General features: G+C 44.8%; 3 protein-coding genes and 1 long non-coding RNA gene across 4 annotated transcripts; 1 reads left to right on the forward strand and 3 right to left on the reverse strand.

Moving 5' to 3' along the window:
* Positions 1 to 1,327: 1,327 nt before the first annotated feature.
* Positions 1,328 to 3,956, forward strand: LOC112350328 (LRR receptor-like serine/threonine-protein kinase GSO2). The gene has a single exon (XM_024686302.1). It carries the CDS (start codon positions 1,328 to 1,330, stop codon positions 3,866 to 3,868), a length of 2,541 nt encoding a protein of 846 aa, XP_024542070.1. The 3' UTR covers positions 3,869 to 3,956.
* Positions 3,957 to 4,165: 209 nt separating this feature from the next.
* On the reverse strand, positions 4,166 to 5,375 carry LOC112350329 (pentatricopeptide repeat-containing protein At3g24000, mitochondrial-like). Its single transcript, XM_024686303.1, has 3 exons — positions 4,982 to 5,375; positions 4,748 to 4,869; positions 4,166 to 4,546 (listed from the first exon to the last, which is right to left on the reverse strand). Exons 1-3 carry the CDS (start codon positions 5,373 to 5,375, stop codon positions 4,166 to 4,168), a joined length of 897 nt encoding a protein of 298 aa, XP_024542071.1.
* An 895-nt stretch (positions 5,376 to 6,270) lies between these two features.
* Positions 6,271 to 6,708, reverse strand: LOC112350370. The gene is made up of 2 exons (XR_002993746.1): positions 6,553 to 6,708; positions 6,271 to 6,501 (listed from the first exon to the last, which is right to left on the reverse strand). It is a non-coding gene; the product is annotated as an uncharacterized LOC112350370 (long non-coding RNA).
* Positions 6,709 to 10,105: 3,397 nt separating this feature from the next.
* On the reverse strand, positions 10,106 to 13,707 carry LOC9647215 (DNA mismatch repair protein MSH3). Its single transcript, XM_024686449.1, has 11 exons — positions 12,710 to 13,707; positions 12,489 to 12,650; positions 12,271 to 12,435; positions 12,120 to 12,218; positions 11,858 to 12,055; positions 11,587 to 11,796; positions 11,373 to 11,544; positions 11,109 to 11,341; positions 11,000 to 11,056; positions 10,791 to 10,940; positions 10,106 to 10,738 (listed from the first exon to the last, which is right to left on the reverse strand). The coding sequence occupies exons 1-11, from the start codon at positions 13,703 to 13,705 to the stop codon at positions 10,328 to 10,330; spliced, it is 2,853 nt and encodes a 950-aa protein (XP_024542217.1). The 5' UTR covers positions 13,706 to 13,707; the 3' UTR covers positions 10,106 to 10,327.
* Between the last annotated feature and the right edge of the window lie 1,247 nt (positions 13,708 to 14,954).

Raw genomic sequence — 14,954 nt, forward strand, 5'->3', positions numbered from 1 at the left:
AGTTGACATCACAGCTAATGCTGTTCATCCAGAGTTTATAATGACACCTTTGATGTGGTACACATTCTACATAATGAGTTTGTCTCTTTGCCTTATTTGTTTTCGGTTACTTATGGAACTTTGATCTTCATGCAGGGGTTCTCAAGTTCCTCTCCAGCTTCCTTTGGAAAAATGTCCCACAGGTAAGAAAAATTCTCTCAATTATCTGGAAGTTTTTTGTGACTAATACGTGATCGATCTCTCAGGGCGCTGCTACGACGTGCTACGCGGCTTTACATCCAAGCCTCAAGGATGTCACCGGGCAATACTTCGTGGATTCCAACAAATCCAACTGTAGCGCTTATGGCAGAGATCCCGAGCTCACTCACAAGCTATGGACCTTCTCCCAGGAGCTTATAGACAAGCATTCTCCATCCTAAAGGTAAAAGGTTGATAGTGCTAGAGAGCGAGTGAGCAAACAAGGACAACTCAGCTGTTTACCATAAAGACGAATATGATTTATAATAATTTGTATAAGGTAAATATAATTACTTCTACACCTTAAACACCAACATGCAACTCTCATTCCTAAATCCTAAACAAAAAACTTAATACAGATCTGAGGAGAAAAACAAATTAGGAAATTATGTGTTAAAAGTGGGTACATTATACTACTATTAGTAAGTTAGTTGATGTAAATATTGTTGAAATTTATGACTAAAAATTTTGGAACTACAAACCTTAAGAACTTACATTTTAGTCACAGTTTAAAAGTTGTAAATTGCAACTCTAATTAGCAGCATATATGAACTTATCTAGCTTTAAAGAACAAATTATGATTTATATTTTAGTTGTAAAGGAAAACTATAATTTCCAACTTAAATTTGAGTAACTATAAAGCTATCACAAATTACAACTTAAAATTTGTAACTAAAGCCAATTTGCTACATTTAAGTTGAGTTGAAAATTACAACTTAGATTTCAAACAAACACAAAAATTTCGTTGGAAAAACATATCATTATAATGCTTTTATGTAGTAGTGTACGGACTCGCAGAAGTCAAGTCTAAGTCTTGACCTGCCGAAGTCCACATTGTATCCACCGTGGCCAAAAAATCACCACAAGAAAAAATTGTGCAAAGGTCTATGTTATGTAATATAGTTGATAGCCCAGTATACCAATGGCAAATCCCAAATCCCCCACTTTATTGACTACCAAGGCTTTCATCAAGGTTCAATCGGCTCGAAGTCAAGTGTGCCAAGAATTGATTAACATTTGTGCGTGTAAACTCTGCGAAAAGAAGAACCTCATCTTTCATGATAGCTCCCACTCTTTGATGTTCTGATCCATGGCCATGTCTCTCGCGGATTTGCTGCTGCCTTTGTTTCTACTCGTCTTTCTCACAAGATCCCGGTCACAGTGCCCCACAAATCCATCCGCAATCGTGAACGACACACAGGTTCTTCTCTCTCTCCGTGACAGGCTTGGCATCAAAGTGTGGAACGAGACTGCCGATCCAAGAGCATGGCGGGGAGTGGAGTGGAGCTCGGACAACCAAGTGGAGGGCCTCGCTCTGTCCAGGTTTAATCTCTCGGGAGTTTTTCCTGCCACCTGGGCCGAGCTTCCATCGCTGGCTCGCCTGGACCTCTCGCAAAACGGCCTCTCCTCGCTGGAAGTCCCTTGCAAAAATACGCAGCTCAACCTCCTCAACTTGAGCTCCAATTCCCTGCAAGAGTTCCCCGGAAATCTCTCCAACCTCAAGAGTTTGGAAAGCCTGGACCTCAGTGGGAACTTCTTAACAGTGGCCGGACTCCCAAAGTTTAGCTTGACGCTGCGATCGCTCAACCTGTCCATCAACAACTTAACTGGGAGCTTTTCCATTGGTGGTAACCTGGGACTGGAGGCACTGGAACTCTCGCAGAACGGACTCAGCGGCTCCATTCCAGAAACTTTCGGGGAGATGACGAACTTGACGCGCCTGGACATATCGTATAACAGGTTTAGAGGAGATCTACCCGATATTTGGAGCAAGAACTTGGAGCTCAGGTACATGCGTATCTCCAACAATTCGCTCCATGGTGGTTTGCCACCGAGCTTGAGAAGGCTACGCAAGCTCTCTGTTTTACGCGCTGCATACAACTCTCTCTCCGGGCCACTGGAGCTGGAAGATGGCAACTTTGCAAGCATCGAGGTTTTGAACCTCGGGCTAAACGGGTTTAGCGGAACGATCCCGGCTACGCTGGGAAGCTTGAGGAACTTGAAGATCCTGGTTCTCACGGGGAATCATTTTAGTGGCGCCATACCACTGGAGCTTGGAAACTGGTCGAACATCAGAGAGATATGGCTTGACAGCAATAACTTGACTGGAACAATCCCAGGCGAGCTCTCGAAGCTCTCGCATCTCCAGAGGGTGGTTCTCACGGGGAATCGTTTTAGTGGCGCCATACCGTCGGAGCTTGGAAACTGGTCGAACATCAGGGAGATATGGCTCAACAGCAATAACTTGACTGGAACAATCCCAGGCGAGCTCTCGAAGCTCTCGCATCTCCAGAAGCTGGTTCTCACGGGGAATCGTTTTAGTGGCGCCATACCTCCAGAGCTTGGAAACTGGTCGAACATCAAAGAGATATGGCTCGATAGCAATAACTTGACTGGAACAATCCCAGGCGAGCTCTCGAAGCTCTCGCATCTCCAGCAGCTGGTTCTCACGGGGAATCGTTTTAGTGGCGCCATCCCAGGCGAGCTCTCGAAGCTCTCGCATCTCCAAAGGGTGGTTCTCACGGGGAATCGTTTTAGTGGCGCCATACCTCCGGAGCTTGGAAACTGGTCAAACATCAGGGAGATATGGCTCAACGGCAATGATTTGACTGGAACAATCCCAGGCGAGCTCTCGAAGCTCTCACATCTCCAGCAGCTAGTTCTCAGCAGTAACGACATCGGTGGGGAGCTCCCTTCCGGACTCTCCAACTGCACTGAGCTCGTCGTTCTCTGGCTGGGGCAGAACAAGTTCTCTGGAAATCTCCCTGACAGCTTCGGGAATTTGAGCCGCCTGCTCCTTCTGTCGCTTTCCAGCAACGATCTTGTCGGTTCAATCCCGGCCATATTGCAAAACATGTCGTCTCTGCAGTTCCTCTTCCTCTCAAACAACAGCTTCAGCGGCTCCATACCGGACTGGCTTCCCAGGCTCACGAACTTACGAGCCATGGACTTCTCGGTTAACAGGTTCTCTGGGGAGATGCCGGAAAGCATTGGCCGACTGTTTGCCAACGTCCAGCTTTACAACAAGAACAAACGGTCTGTGATGATTCAAACCACGCGAGGACTCCTCTACAACGGCTTCGCCTTCCCGACCTCCATAGACTTCTCCTTCAACCAGCTGACTGGAAGCATTCCAGCTGCCATTGGCGACCTCTACAAGCTCCAGGTGCTGCACCTGAGCCACAACCAGCTAACAGGTCCCATTCCCGAGTCCCTGGGGAAGGCAAGGAATCTCTCCTGGGTGGCGCTCGCGAGCAATCGTCTCAATGGCTCCATACCATCGTCCGTGGCGGACCTCTCGTTTCTCACCATCTTCGACGTCTCCAACAACAGCCTGGTGGGACGGATACCTGACAGCCCGCAACTCTCGTCCATGGACGCGGCTCTCTTCGCTGGGAATCAGCTCTGTGGCTTGCCACTGACCAACACCTGTTCGAGCACTGCTATGCCGCCACATAAGCTTAGAACAGAGGGACAAGGTGGTAGCGAACAGGACCAAAGAGAGGTGATAACACTTGTCAGCGTTGCCATCTTCGTGGCAGCCTTCTTCAACGCGTTCTTCTGGACCTACTTTGCGGCAAACCGCAGAGCTCATTCCCAGCTCTGTGGATGCTGGCAATCAAATCTCTAGCTCGTCCACCATGTTGCTGCCGTCCTTTCTACCTTCCAGTTTGTAATCCATCACGACTGCTTGATGAAGTGAACTCTTCTTATCCGCTTTCAAGGCCGCCTCCTGTATAGTCTTGAGCTTATCATGATCCTCCCACAGCCCCGCGCTCCGGTAGATGCTCGCCAGCAGAACGTACGCAGCCGAGTCATTCTCGTCGATCTTCGTCAGTGCCTCGAACGCACTTCCACTTACAGCAGGCCCCGAGGACGCTCCTCCAAACCACAGCATCCGCTCTCAAAGGCATGCTCTCGAGGACTTTCACGGCCTCTTCCAGTCGGTTAAGAGATCCACCAAGCTGCTGTAGTGATGAATCCCGCAAAAAATGCCAGAGTCCGGGTCCATTGCCTGGAAAAACTCCCTGCCTCGTTCAACTAGGCCGCCGTGGCTGCAAGCAATGATGACCGAGACAAACGTGATTGCGTTTGCTCGCACGCCATCTTCTCGCATCTCACGACAGGCTTCGAACATGCGCGACGTGTCACCCTGTTGGCCGAATCCTGTGATCAGTGCATTCCAGGCGACGATATCTCGGACTGCCAGAGATCCAAACAAGTGCTCGCACTCATAACTCCGCACTTCCTGTAGAAGTTTACTCCCCACAACTTGATCGTCTTCCAGCCCACGCCTGTAAAGCTCAACCTGGATTCCTTCCAGCTAGGCCGTAAGTGCTACAAGAGTCCGAGAGGTTGGAGCACAGTCCACTCCAAGAGTTCCAGCCCGAGCTCACTCTCACCGTTGTCTATATATCCCTGTATCGAGCTCGTCCAAACGACAACGTCCCGGCTAGGCATGCGTTTGAAAACTGCTCGAGCTTTCACCATATCTCCACACTTGGCATACATATCCACCAAGCTGCTCCCAGCGTCCAAACTTCGCGGCGAGAGAATGAATCTCCATCCCCTTTTCTAGGCTCTGGATTCGCACTAGCTTTCCATCTTCTCGCGGAACAGGTGGCTCGGACGCTGAAAGGTGGACGCAGGCCATGAGCGCAGCAACAAACGTTCTCTCGTCCGGATCGTTCTCCCGAGCCATGCCAAAGAACAGCTCCAAGGCCAGCTTGCTGTCTCCACTTACATCGGCCAGCCATGCCATCGAAGACCTTGCGAGCTTCCTCTAGCTTCTCACACTTCGCGTACATATCGATCAGAGTGTTCCCCACGAACACGTCCTCACAGCACCTGCTGTTTGAAGCTTCACCGTGGATAGCCACCCCGGTTTCCAAGCTCTTTCTCTTCACGAGTTTGCCGTCGACATCCACCGCTTCTTCTCGCATTGCCGAGCTCGCACAGGCGGCAAGCGCAGCAACACACGTCCGAGAGCTTGGACAGCACCCAGATAGCTTCATATCTTCGAAGAACACGAGAGCCAGCTCGCTTTCCCCGTTGTCCACAAAGCCTTGTATCAAGCTCGTCCAGAGCACGACATCACGATGAGGCATGCTCTCGAAAACCATCCGCGCGTCGACCATGCTCCCACACTTTGAGTACCTGTCACTTGGCTGCTCCCCACGAAGATATCTCCACAGCAGTGGCTTTTCACAGCTCCATCGTGAACAGCGAGCTCCTTCTCCAGGCTCTTCGTCTTCACCATCTTTTGGTGGCCTCCTCTTTCACTGCTAGATTCGCACAGCCCTTGGCAGCAGCAACGAAAGTCCGAGAGTTTGGCGAGCAGCCCATCTTCCGAAAGAACTCGAGAGCGACCTCGCTTTCTCCATTCTCTACGTAGCCCAGTATCAACGCGTTCCAGGAGACCACGTCTCGCTGTGGCTCTCATCGAAGACCGATCGAGCATCGGGCATGATGCCGCACTTAGCTCGAGAGGAAAACGTCTTCGCTGCAAGACGGTCCCATCTGCTTGGCTTGAGAATGGATGCCTCTGCCGGTCTCGAGACTAGCCTCCTTGACGAGCTTCCCATCGACCAAAACAGCGTCTTCCTTCGCCGCGAGGCTGCTACAAGCCTTTGCCGCGTCCTGGAGTTTGGCTTGCAGCCCGACCGCCTGGCTTGCATCCTCTCGAAGAGATCCAGAGCCACATCGCTCTCGCCATTGGAGACGTAGCCCAGCATCAAGGACATCACGTTTGGGTGAAGAATGCTGTCGAACAGTCCTCCATGCTGCCGCATTTCGCGTACATGTCCACCAGCGCATTGACAACAAGCTGCTTGTTCTCCGCCGCCTGGCCGTGGATCGCCCAGGCGCAAATTGCCCTTGCGCAAATCCCTTGTGACCTTCAACGCCGACACCTGCTGATCGGGCGCCCGCGGCGGCGCTGCCGAAGGAGCGAATGCCGGTGCGGCGCATCGAATCGCTGCCATCACCAAGTCTCATCCATCGCAAGAACCCTAAAAATTTGCTAGCAACATGGAAATTCAATCAAGGCCGTCGATTCAAGAATATCTGACGGTTGGAATGAATCGGGGATGGAAATGCTCGGCCTCCGAATGCTCGATGCTGAGGTACTCAGGAAAAATCGCCCTGTACAACCCAGCGTAGCCTTGGGTGCGAACAATGTGCCTCAGCGCGCTCGCAATCCCAGGCTTGTAAGCCGGTGTCCATCTCCGGTCGCCCTCCGAGTTAAGTCGATCGGAAACACCGCTGAAAACAGGAACTATGGCGATCAAGCGTAATCGCTCTTGAGACTCTTACCTGTTGAGGCAGCGATTCCTGCTACTCCACCGGAGATCAAGCTCGTCACCATCCTACTCGGGCCTGAAAGTAACCATGCAATGCCAGGAGGCCTAAGCATGTCAAAACTGTGTTTACCAATGCGATGGTGCTCTGTGCCTGTAAAGCTTTTCCAAAAATTTCTCACTCTGAAACTAAAAATAATCCAACTTTGAGCGTTCCAGTAGTTGTAGAGAGTGTCATACAAGCAGAAGTTTATTGCAATCGTTGGGCCTATGGCAGGAGTCAAGTCTGTGGCATTTGGCAGGGAGGAAAACCAATACCAAAAGCGTCGGTCAGAGTTCCTTATAAAGGCTAAGAAAGCTCTCCTGTTGATGGATTGTGGAAAGCGTGTGATAGATGTGGACGCACAGCAACATCTACACGCAAGAACACAAAAGCTGTAAAGGGAACAACTAACAACAAAGATCACAAAGCTCAAGGTGAGGAAATTCAGGAGAAGATTCCAGAACAAGATCCTGAACATGTAACCACCTTGCAGGTTCCAAACTGACAGGTGTCAAACCAGTGTAACGTGAACATGACCCAGCAGGAGCAGTCTCCAGCATCCCCACCGCACACAGCAACACCAACACAACTAGCTCTCAATGCCGACACCGACAACATGCTACATCACGGCAAACACCACAGTTGAGAGCATCCCGAGCAAGAGTGATGCTGCAAGCCTGAGCTTACACTGGATCTTAAGCTTGGCATTTCTCCAGTTTGTGGACAAAATGCAATGTCTCCAGTCAACACCATAGATGCCAATACCAGCAAATTTTGCAAGGCTTTTCCACGACAAGCAGATGAGCATTTTCATGTGAGACAAAGTCCAATCAACACCTTTGTCTACCAGCCCCTAGATGTGAAGTTCACGAAGATCCAGAACCATATTTTCCAGCTCAAGAGGAGCATTCAAGGTACAATTTTCTAGGAATTTGTATGCACAAAGACTTAGCACATGAATAAAGAACTCCCCAAGGAGAATGCAGAGCTTCACAATGAGATCTGACAACTCAAGGTGAAGCAGCTATAGGGATAGGGTGCGCTACAACAGAAGAACAAGTTCAAGAATGAGCTCTCTGGAGTCATAGTAACAATAAAACAGCCCAATGCTATGGAGAAATGAGAGCTTCAAAATGAAACTCAACTCAGTTATGGGAGAAAGTGGAGCATAGAAAATCAACGTTATATTTAGAAACATCATCCTAAGTCTTGAAATTTAAATCTTAAGACTGGCAGTTGCCAGAACTTATTAAGGAGGTGAGTTAACACTCAAACTCTATCCCTTTCTTTTGTATTCCAACTTTCCATCATCAATGCACATCTATTTGTGCAAAATCTACAGTACTCAAGTGATGTTAAGTTTATCTTTGCTCATGACTTCAACAAAAGCCTTCATAGAAATTGAAGGACTCAAGTCATTCCTTTTTTACTTTTTATATGTTTATTTGTGTTTAACTGAAGCAAAATGCAAAATCAAGTCAAACAAGTGTAGTAGTAAGCATCCACTTTACTCTTACCTTCTTTTATCTTTCACTCTTATTTTCTTTTCCTCTTTCTTTTTTTTCTAGTACAAGCTTTTAGCATACAGACTTTTACCCAAGTTTCTAGGAATGGCTTGTTTTAACATTTAAAGGAATGATTGCAAAACATATAAAATTTTAGCATTTAAATTGGGATGGATATTTGTCGTTTCTTTGGTATACATATATCATAGGGTATAAAGTTCCATTGGTGCTTCACTTTATAAACTTTTATGTGGTCATTATTTGATACTACTAATGGAGTTGAGTTTACCTTCGTGATTGCTATAAAATGCCAATACTAAGTCTTGGGATCAACATTTGATGAGTATTTTTCCATTCATTCAAGTGGAGTTTATTGAGCATTTAAGCTATGTATAAGTGGGATAATAACAACACAACAACTTCCATCATCGTCCACCAATGGAGTATAAAGTGGATGATTTGGTGTTAATCCATTTTCCTAATGTTACAATATATGGTTTGTGTAAGGGGCTCTTTATTCAGTGGAAGAGACTATATTAAGTGTTTTGGTAAGTTAAACTGCATGTTTATAAAGTTTGGCAAAACATTCAATAAACTAATCCTCCAGAAATTATATATATGCAATAACTTAAATGCTTTGTATAAAGGGATCAAACACTACCTATAATCCACCAGTGCCTCCTTCTGATGTTCCTCTAGATCCTAGTCTCTCAACTTGAAAACCTTAACTACCTTTCATCCTTCTAAAAGAATAAGATAATATGAGGTCTAAGTGTATAGCTATGATATTGTATATAAATATTAGTATAATTTTCAAACCACTCACTTTTGTATATAAACTATGGTTTTTGGGCTAATTAAGATGCATATTTCTATATACACTAAGAGTGCTACTTAAACTATAAGTGAGGCTAGAAAATAAACCCTTTTATGGCATCTTTTTTAATATTAGATCAAGAGAGTAATAAATAACTCAATGAAGTTATCAGTCTTTATACTTTTTCTTAGTGAAAATCTTATAACTTAATATACATATCTAATCAATATAATTCATTGGGAGTAGGTAAAAATACCATAATATAACTAGTAAATTTTAGAAATATAATAAATTTACTTTTAAATAGGACAGAAAAAAATTAAAAAAAGAATGGATAAAAGTGAAAATACAAGTGATAGAGAAGAAACCATTGATATTTTATCCACTTGAAAAGTTCTTCACCACTTAAGAAATAATAAGCTTAAATAGAATATTAATTATATAGTATTTTAATTCCTTTTGAAAAATTAGATATCCTCAATGTTTTTAAGAGGAGAAATTTAGAAGCTGTAAGCTCCTGAATTTAGAATTCCCAGAAGGTCATCTAGCCTAGTACTATTCAAACCCAAGAACATTTAATACAAAATATCCCAAAACTTTTAATCGATTGGAAAAAAAGGTACACTCTTATTTATAGGCCTTTTCCTTTTATATTTGAACCCTATGAATTATCTCTCTCTTTGGTTATTAAGAATCTACTACACTTCTTTGCAAATTCATGCCTTTGAGAATGGAAGTTGAGAGCAATAGCTCTCCAGAAAGCCCTGCTCTTTTGACACCCTACCCCTTGGGTTGAACCTAGCCGGAGCAAATTGAACCTGCCAAATATCAATTAACATATAGTGCAATTCCCTTAACCAACCAACAATATAGACTGTTTCTTGAGTCATTTTTTTTGGTTGCATTTTAAGTTACCAAATGGTATTACTTAAAAAACAAGCAAGTATATTTCTAGGGGCAATTTGTAATGCATGTGGTTTTTACCTTTTATCTTATAGTGATTTACTATAAGATAAAAATGAAGTGGAACATAAACCCTCTATGTGCCACATGTCATCCAAAGGACTTTGAGTTTCAGGGCTTTGGGCCAATAGTGCCAAACTCTTAAGTATGGACCCAAGGAGTGAAGGTATTATAGCACAGAGTGACTTGAAACAGTCCTAGAGTATTTAATATCCCAATGCTAAGACTAACATATAAAATAAAGCCAAATGGAATTTAACATTATTTCAACATACTAATGGCATAATACAAGGATATAAATACTCCACCAACTAACATCATATGAAACTTAAGCTTAAACTCAAGCCAAATACAAAACAAGGACAAACACGCAAGCAAGAGCTAAATTATACCTCAAGTTAACCAGCCATGCCCAATCTACCCACTATCCTTATTATATATATGGAACCCCTATAACACCGAACTAGAGCTTGTAGAGGAACGTCACCTTTTGTACCACTTCTTGCACGGAGCTTTTGTCAAGGTCTCCTTCCAGGCTCTCCACAAGATATGACATATGGTATGCTTGAACCTGGCTGGGAAAGAGCTTCACCACCTCCGTGACGTTCAAGTAGTGAGTATGAACCTCTTGGAGAAGGTGATGGAGCATCGCATACGCGATGGTGATGCCGTCGTGCGTGCTGGTTCCTCTTCCCAGCTCGTCGATGACTACCAGCGAGCGAGAAGTTGCCTTGTGGAGAATAGTTGAAGCTTCACTCAGCTCCTCGAAAAACGTACTGGAGCCCCTCTGGATTCTGTCCATCGCCCCCATTCTCGTAAACACGGCATCGAATACATGCAGTTTGGCTGTCGCGGCTGGAACATACAATCCTATCTGCACGATAACAAAACATACGGAGTGAAAAGAAATAAAGATAGTTGCGAACCTGGGACATGATTGTGATTAGAGCAACTTGACCGATGTAGCAACTTTTACCACCCATTTTTGGACCAGTGATTATTTGCGATCGTTCACCCTCACCAGAAACAACTGTGTCATTTGGTACAAATGCATCTTGCAGAGTCGAATCTAGGACCTGCTCACGGAAAGACATTCCAGTAAAAATATTAAACGACAAGAGCAAAAGAAACAAACCGGATGTCCTATCTTCAAAAGGCACGCTTCATCCACGAACTCCGGTCGAACATACCCCTGAAGCACATTATTCATTCAGATAAGCGTTGAAAAACACAAGGAGACAGACCTGATTGCACGAGACAACAGCAAGGGAATAAAGACAGTCGAGAGCTGCTAGTGCCTGTACTGCAGCCCGGAACTCCATGTGATAGGAGGTAAAGTCAGTCAGGAACATGTCCCATGCTTTGGCGCAAGATATATTTAATTGCTCCTTTGCAAGTGCCATTCTTTCCGATGCTTCCAAGACCTCCGGAGGATGATAGCGGTTTGCCTTTTTCGTACTGTTTATTTTAACCCAATCTGCGCGCACATGGAACCTGAAACTACAAGCTTTTAGCAATCAAATAACTGAATTGAGAAAAAGAAAGTACCTCGACCAAAAACGACGTTCCCGAGACGCTCAAGTATTCCAGATTTGAACACTTCAACAGTTCCCGATAACTGGGAAGAAAACTTTCGAGATCCTTCTCAATACTTTTTATGGTCTCTTTGCATTCGTCTACCTGAAGCACGACTTAAACGAAGTCTGGGAAACGATAACAAACCTCGGGAAACTGGCCGGCAACAAACAAGTTAATCTTATCCCCGGCAGCTGCTGCCTCTGCATTCAAACTTGTCACAAGCTTGTTTGCGTGATCTATCACTGAAGTTGAAGTCACTGCGGAGATTAGCCTGCTGAGGAGCGCAGACCTGGCGTCGCGAACCCGTTGAAACTGGGACGCTGCTTTCATAATCGCATTAATCACGTTAATGAACTGCAGCAAACATTACGGTCAGAAAAGAATTAACCACAGGATTACAGAAAAGGAAAGGTACCTCATACGTTGTTGCTGTTTTGTGATAAATTCTTGTGATACCACGCTCAAGATCAGGCAATTTTCCCAGCAGCAACAACGTTGAAGCTAAAGTTGCAACTGTTGTACCTCTGCCTTTATCTCCAATGGATTCGGCAATTTCCGCAACGGCGTCTAAACGTTGAGAAATAAGCATGCGGTCTCTTAACGGATGGGTCACCTGAAAATAGACATGAATGAAAAAACGAAAAATCCAAGATTGTGACTGAGACCAAACTCCTTACCCAATACTTAAGCAGCCTCGCGCCAAAAGCAGTTTTTGTGTGATTCATAAGCCAGAATAAATATCCGTTTTCAGTACCATCAGTTTGGTTATGTAGAATCTAGAAAGAAAAAACTTGTTACTGGTAAGTAAACATCGCATTCAGTGGTTACCTCAAGCTGGCGGATGGTATTGGGCGAGAGCGTCATCTCTTGCTGCCCGGCAAATGGTCGGAAAAGAGCTCCCAAGCGCAGTACATTTTCCAGGTTAAACTGCTTCAGATAAGCAAATATATGCGCAAACGCAGCAACCACGATTTCTGGCATCGTCATCAACGCCTGCAAACTTCAATTCTCATCCGATAATGTAATCAAGACAACTAGAAAATTACCTCTAACCCTGCATCAACCTTCTCGTCCAGACAGCCTTTCTTAGAAGACGCCAAGCTCCCGTAGAAGTCCGCAAGAGCAGCAACAGTACCGCCATTTTCAAACGAGTTCTCAGGCGTCTTCTCGACTCGAACATCCGCTGCGCCTGCATAGTCCATCAACAACTATAGAAAAATCACCATCATTCATATACAACCCGATCAGAGAAAAGAAAACAGCTTACCTTCTTTGTAGAAGCGGACAAGGACGCAGATAAAAGAAGTTCTGCGGGAGCACACGCAAGCAACCGTGATTCCAGTTCCGTCCTGGTGACAGTGTCCAGAAAGTGGCCATACATCACGTCTCCGGTCGAGGTTTCCACGGCCACCACCCCAAATCTAGCATCAAAACTTCCCCTCACTTCATCCTTTCCAGCGTTGGCCTTGTGCTCGGTGATTGCCTCCTCCACAACACACATGATATAGCTGCTAAGACGAATAGGTCCATCCCTTTCCCCGCTCTCTTCTCCCCCAAGAAACTCGCCCGCCTCGAGCGTGGCCTTGGTATATAGCGCCGAGAGATCTCTCGAGAACGGGCCAGCCTTGTTCGTCCCGTGAGCTTTGATAGCCGCTGTCTCGGTCTGCTTGACAACGCCAACTTTGTAGCCAGCTTCCACAAGCCTTCTCACATGTACGTGCAGCCGGAACGTTGGAACGCTGGCAGTGAGAAAGTTGTGGCTGTAGTAAGCAACGATTCCCAAAACATTGGCTGCTTTCTCCGCATCCTCTCCGAAAAATCGAAACTTGTATCCCACCTCGACCATGAGAAGGATGTCTGGGAATTTCTTCTTGAGCTCCACAATCTGCTGCTCCAGAGGAGTAAGCTTCTCCTTCCCTGACGGCGGCTTTCCATAAAAGGAGGAATTTCCACCACCGCCATCCCTGTCCCCCTCTCCAAGAAGAACATCTACAAACTTTCTACGCCTGTCTTTAATCGCTTCCCCCGATACTCCACAATCGGCATCCTTCCCATCGCCCGACCCGGCGTCTACATCTAAATTCAAGCACCGTTTCTTACTCGCGCTGGCCGCATTCTCGGCTGATCGCCTGAGATGATGCGGCGATGGCCACACAAGTGTGGGAGCCCGCGATGCATCGGTCTCACCTCGCTTGAAGAAGCTGGGGATGATCGCCTGGCCCTTGGCGGCGGCAGCGCCCTCGTCCTTCTTTCTCTTTCCCATTCAAAAACTTATAAACCCTAAGATTCTTGCCTGGCCCAACAATATTATGGATAACCCCAAATCTAGCAGACAAATTGGTCCATCTCTTTCACCACCCTCTCCTCCCAGAAGCTCCTTAGCCTGGTATATAGAGCCCAAGAAATCTCTGGAGAATGGGCCAGCCTTGTGTCTTGGTAGGCCAACTTTGTAGCCAACTTCCACAAGCCTTCCCATACATGCAACCGGAATGAGAAAGCAGCCAATTTTCTTAGAATTTGCTTATCATAGCCACAGCTTTCTCACTGCCAGCGTTCCAACATTCTGCCACATCCTCTCCAAAAAATTGAAACTTTGTATCCCACCTCAACAATGAGAAGAGTGTTCAGAAATTTTTTCCTGAGCTCCACAATCTGCTGCTACAGAGGAGTAAGCTTCTCCTTTCCTGACGGCAACTTTCCATCACAGGAGGAATTTCCATTAGAAGCATCCTGTCCCCAATAACATTTACAAGATTTCTATACCTGTGTGCTTGCTTTAGATGTAGAAGCCAGGTTAGGGTATTGATTGGCTGCATTCTCAGCTGGCCGTTTAAGATGATTCTTGAAAAAGCTGGTGGCGGCAGTGGTTAGTATATTTATTATAAGATTCTTATATTATTTTGTTAGAATAATATTATTTGTAGGTGAACCATATATTATAGCTTACTTGCTACACTAAATCTGAGAGGGAGATGGAAACTCTTTGGCTAATTATTTTCCTGTTGCATTTGTTAGTTATTATTGTTAGTTATTGCAAGAGTGAAATTTCTACAATATTTATCTTAGATTCATTGGTAGATTATGGAAATAATAATTACATTTTAAACACTTATGCAAAGGTCAATTTTCCTCCCTGTGAAAGAGAATTCCTTAGTGAAGCAACAAGGAAATTTTCAAATAGAAATCTCATTCTTAATGTGAATAAAGTGTTTAACTTTGTTCATTTGCAACTTCATATTGGAATCTTTAATTAATTCAACCATTTTTGTCACCCACAAAGAATATATAATAATCAAAATAATCTTTAATTTAGTCAGTGAATTAAATTAAAAATAACACTATTCTTTTATACATATAAAGTTATTTTTATCCCATAATATTAATAATAAACATTTCTTCTATAAACCTCATACAATGTTTTATTAAGAAACTTCATTTAATTAAATTTATTTTAAAATTTTCCGATTCAGCTATATCAAGGTATGCATATATTACATTTTACTTAATTAATC

The sequence above is a fragment of the Selaginella moellendorffii genome, unplaced genomic scaffold, assembly GCF_000143415.4.
Source record: "Selaginella moellendorffii unplaced genomic scaffold, v1.0 SELMOscaffold_48, whole genome shotgun sequence".
In the NCBI taxonomy this organism is placed as follows: Eukaryota; Viridiplantae; Streptophyta; class Lycopodiopsida; order Selaginellales; family Selaginellaceae; genus Selaginella; species Selaginella moellendorffii.

Excerpts from the sequence above, each read along its gene's own strand:
- LOC9647215 (XM_024686449.1), bottom strand. The coding sequence starts at position 13,705 with ATGGGAAAGAGAAAGAAGGACGAGGGCGCTGCCGCCGCCAAGGGCCAG. Across the intron at positions 12,056-12,119 it reads CGAGGCTGCTTAAGTATTGG|GTGACCCATCCGTTAAGAGA; the intron begins GTAAGGAGTTTG and ends GTCTATTTTCAG. Across the intron at positions 10,739-10,790 it reads TAATCACAATCATGTCCCAG|ATAGGATTGTATGTTCCAGC; the intron begins GTTCGCAACTAT and ends GTTATCGTGCAG.
- LOC112350329 (XM_024686303.1), bottom strand. The coding sequence starts at position 5,375 with ATGGTCGACGCGCGGATGGTTTTCGAGAGCATGCCTCATCGTGATGTC. Across the intron at positions 4,870-4,981 it reads CGATGGCATGGCTGGCCGAT|CGTCCGAGCCACCTGTTCCG; the intron begins GTAAGTGGAGAC and ends TCCACCTTTCAG. Across the intron at positions 4,547-4,747 it reads GGGAGCAGCTTGGTGGATAT|GTTGAGCTTTACAGGCGTGG; the intron begins GTATGCCAAGTG and ends GAAGGAATCCAG.
- LOC112350328 (XM_024686302.1), top strand. The coding sequence starts at position 1,328 with ATGGCCATGTCTCTCGCGGATTTGCTGCTGCCTTTGTTTCTACTCGTC.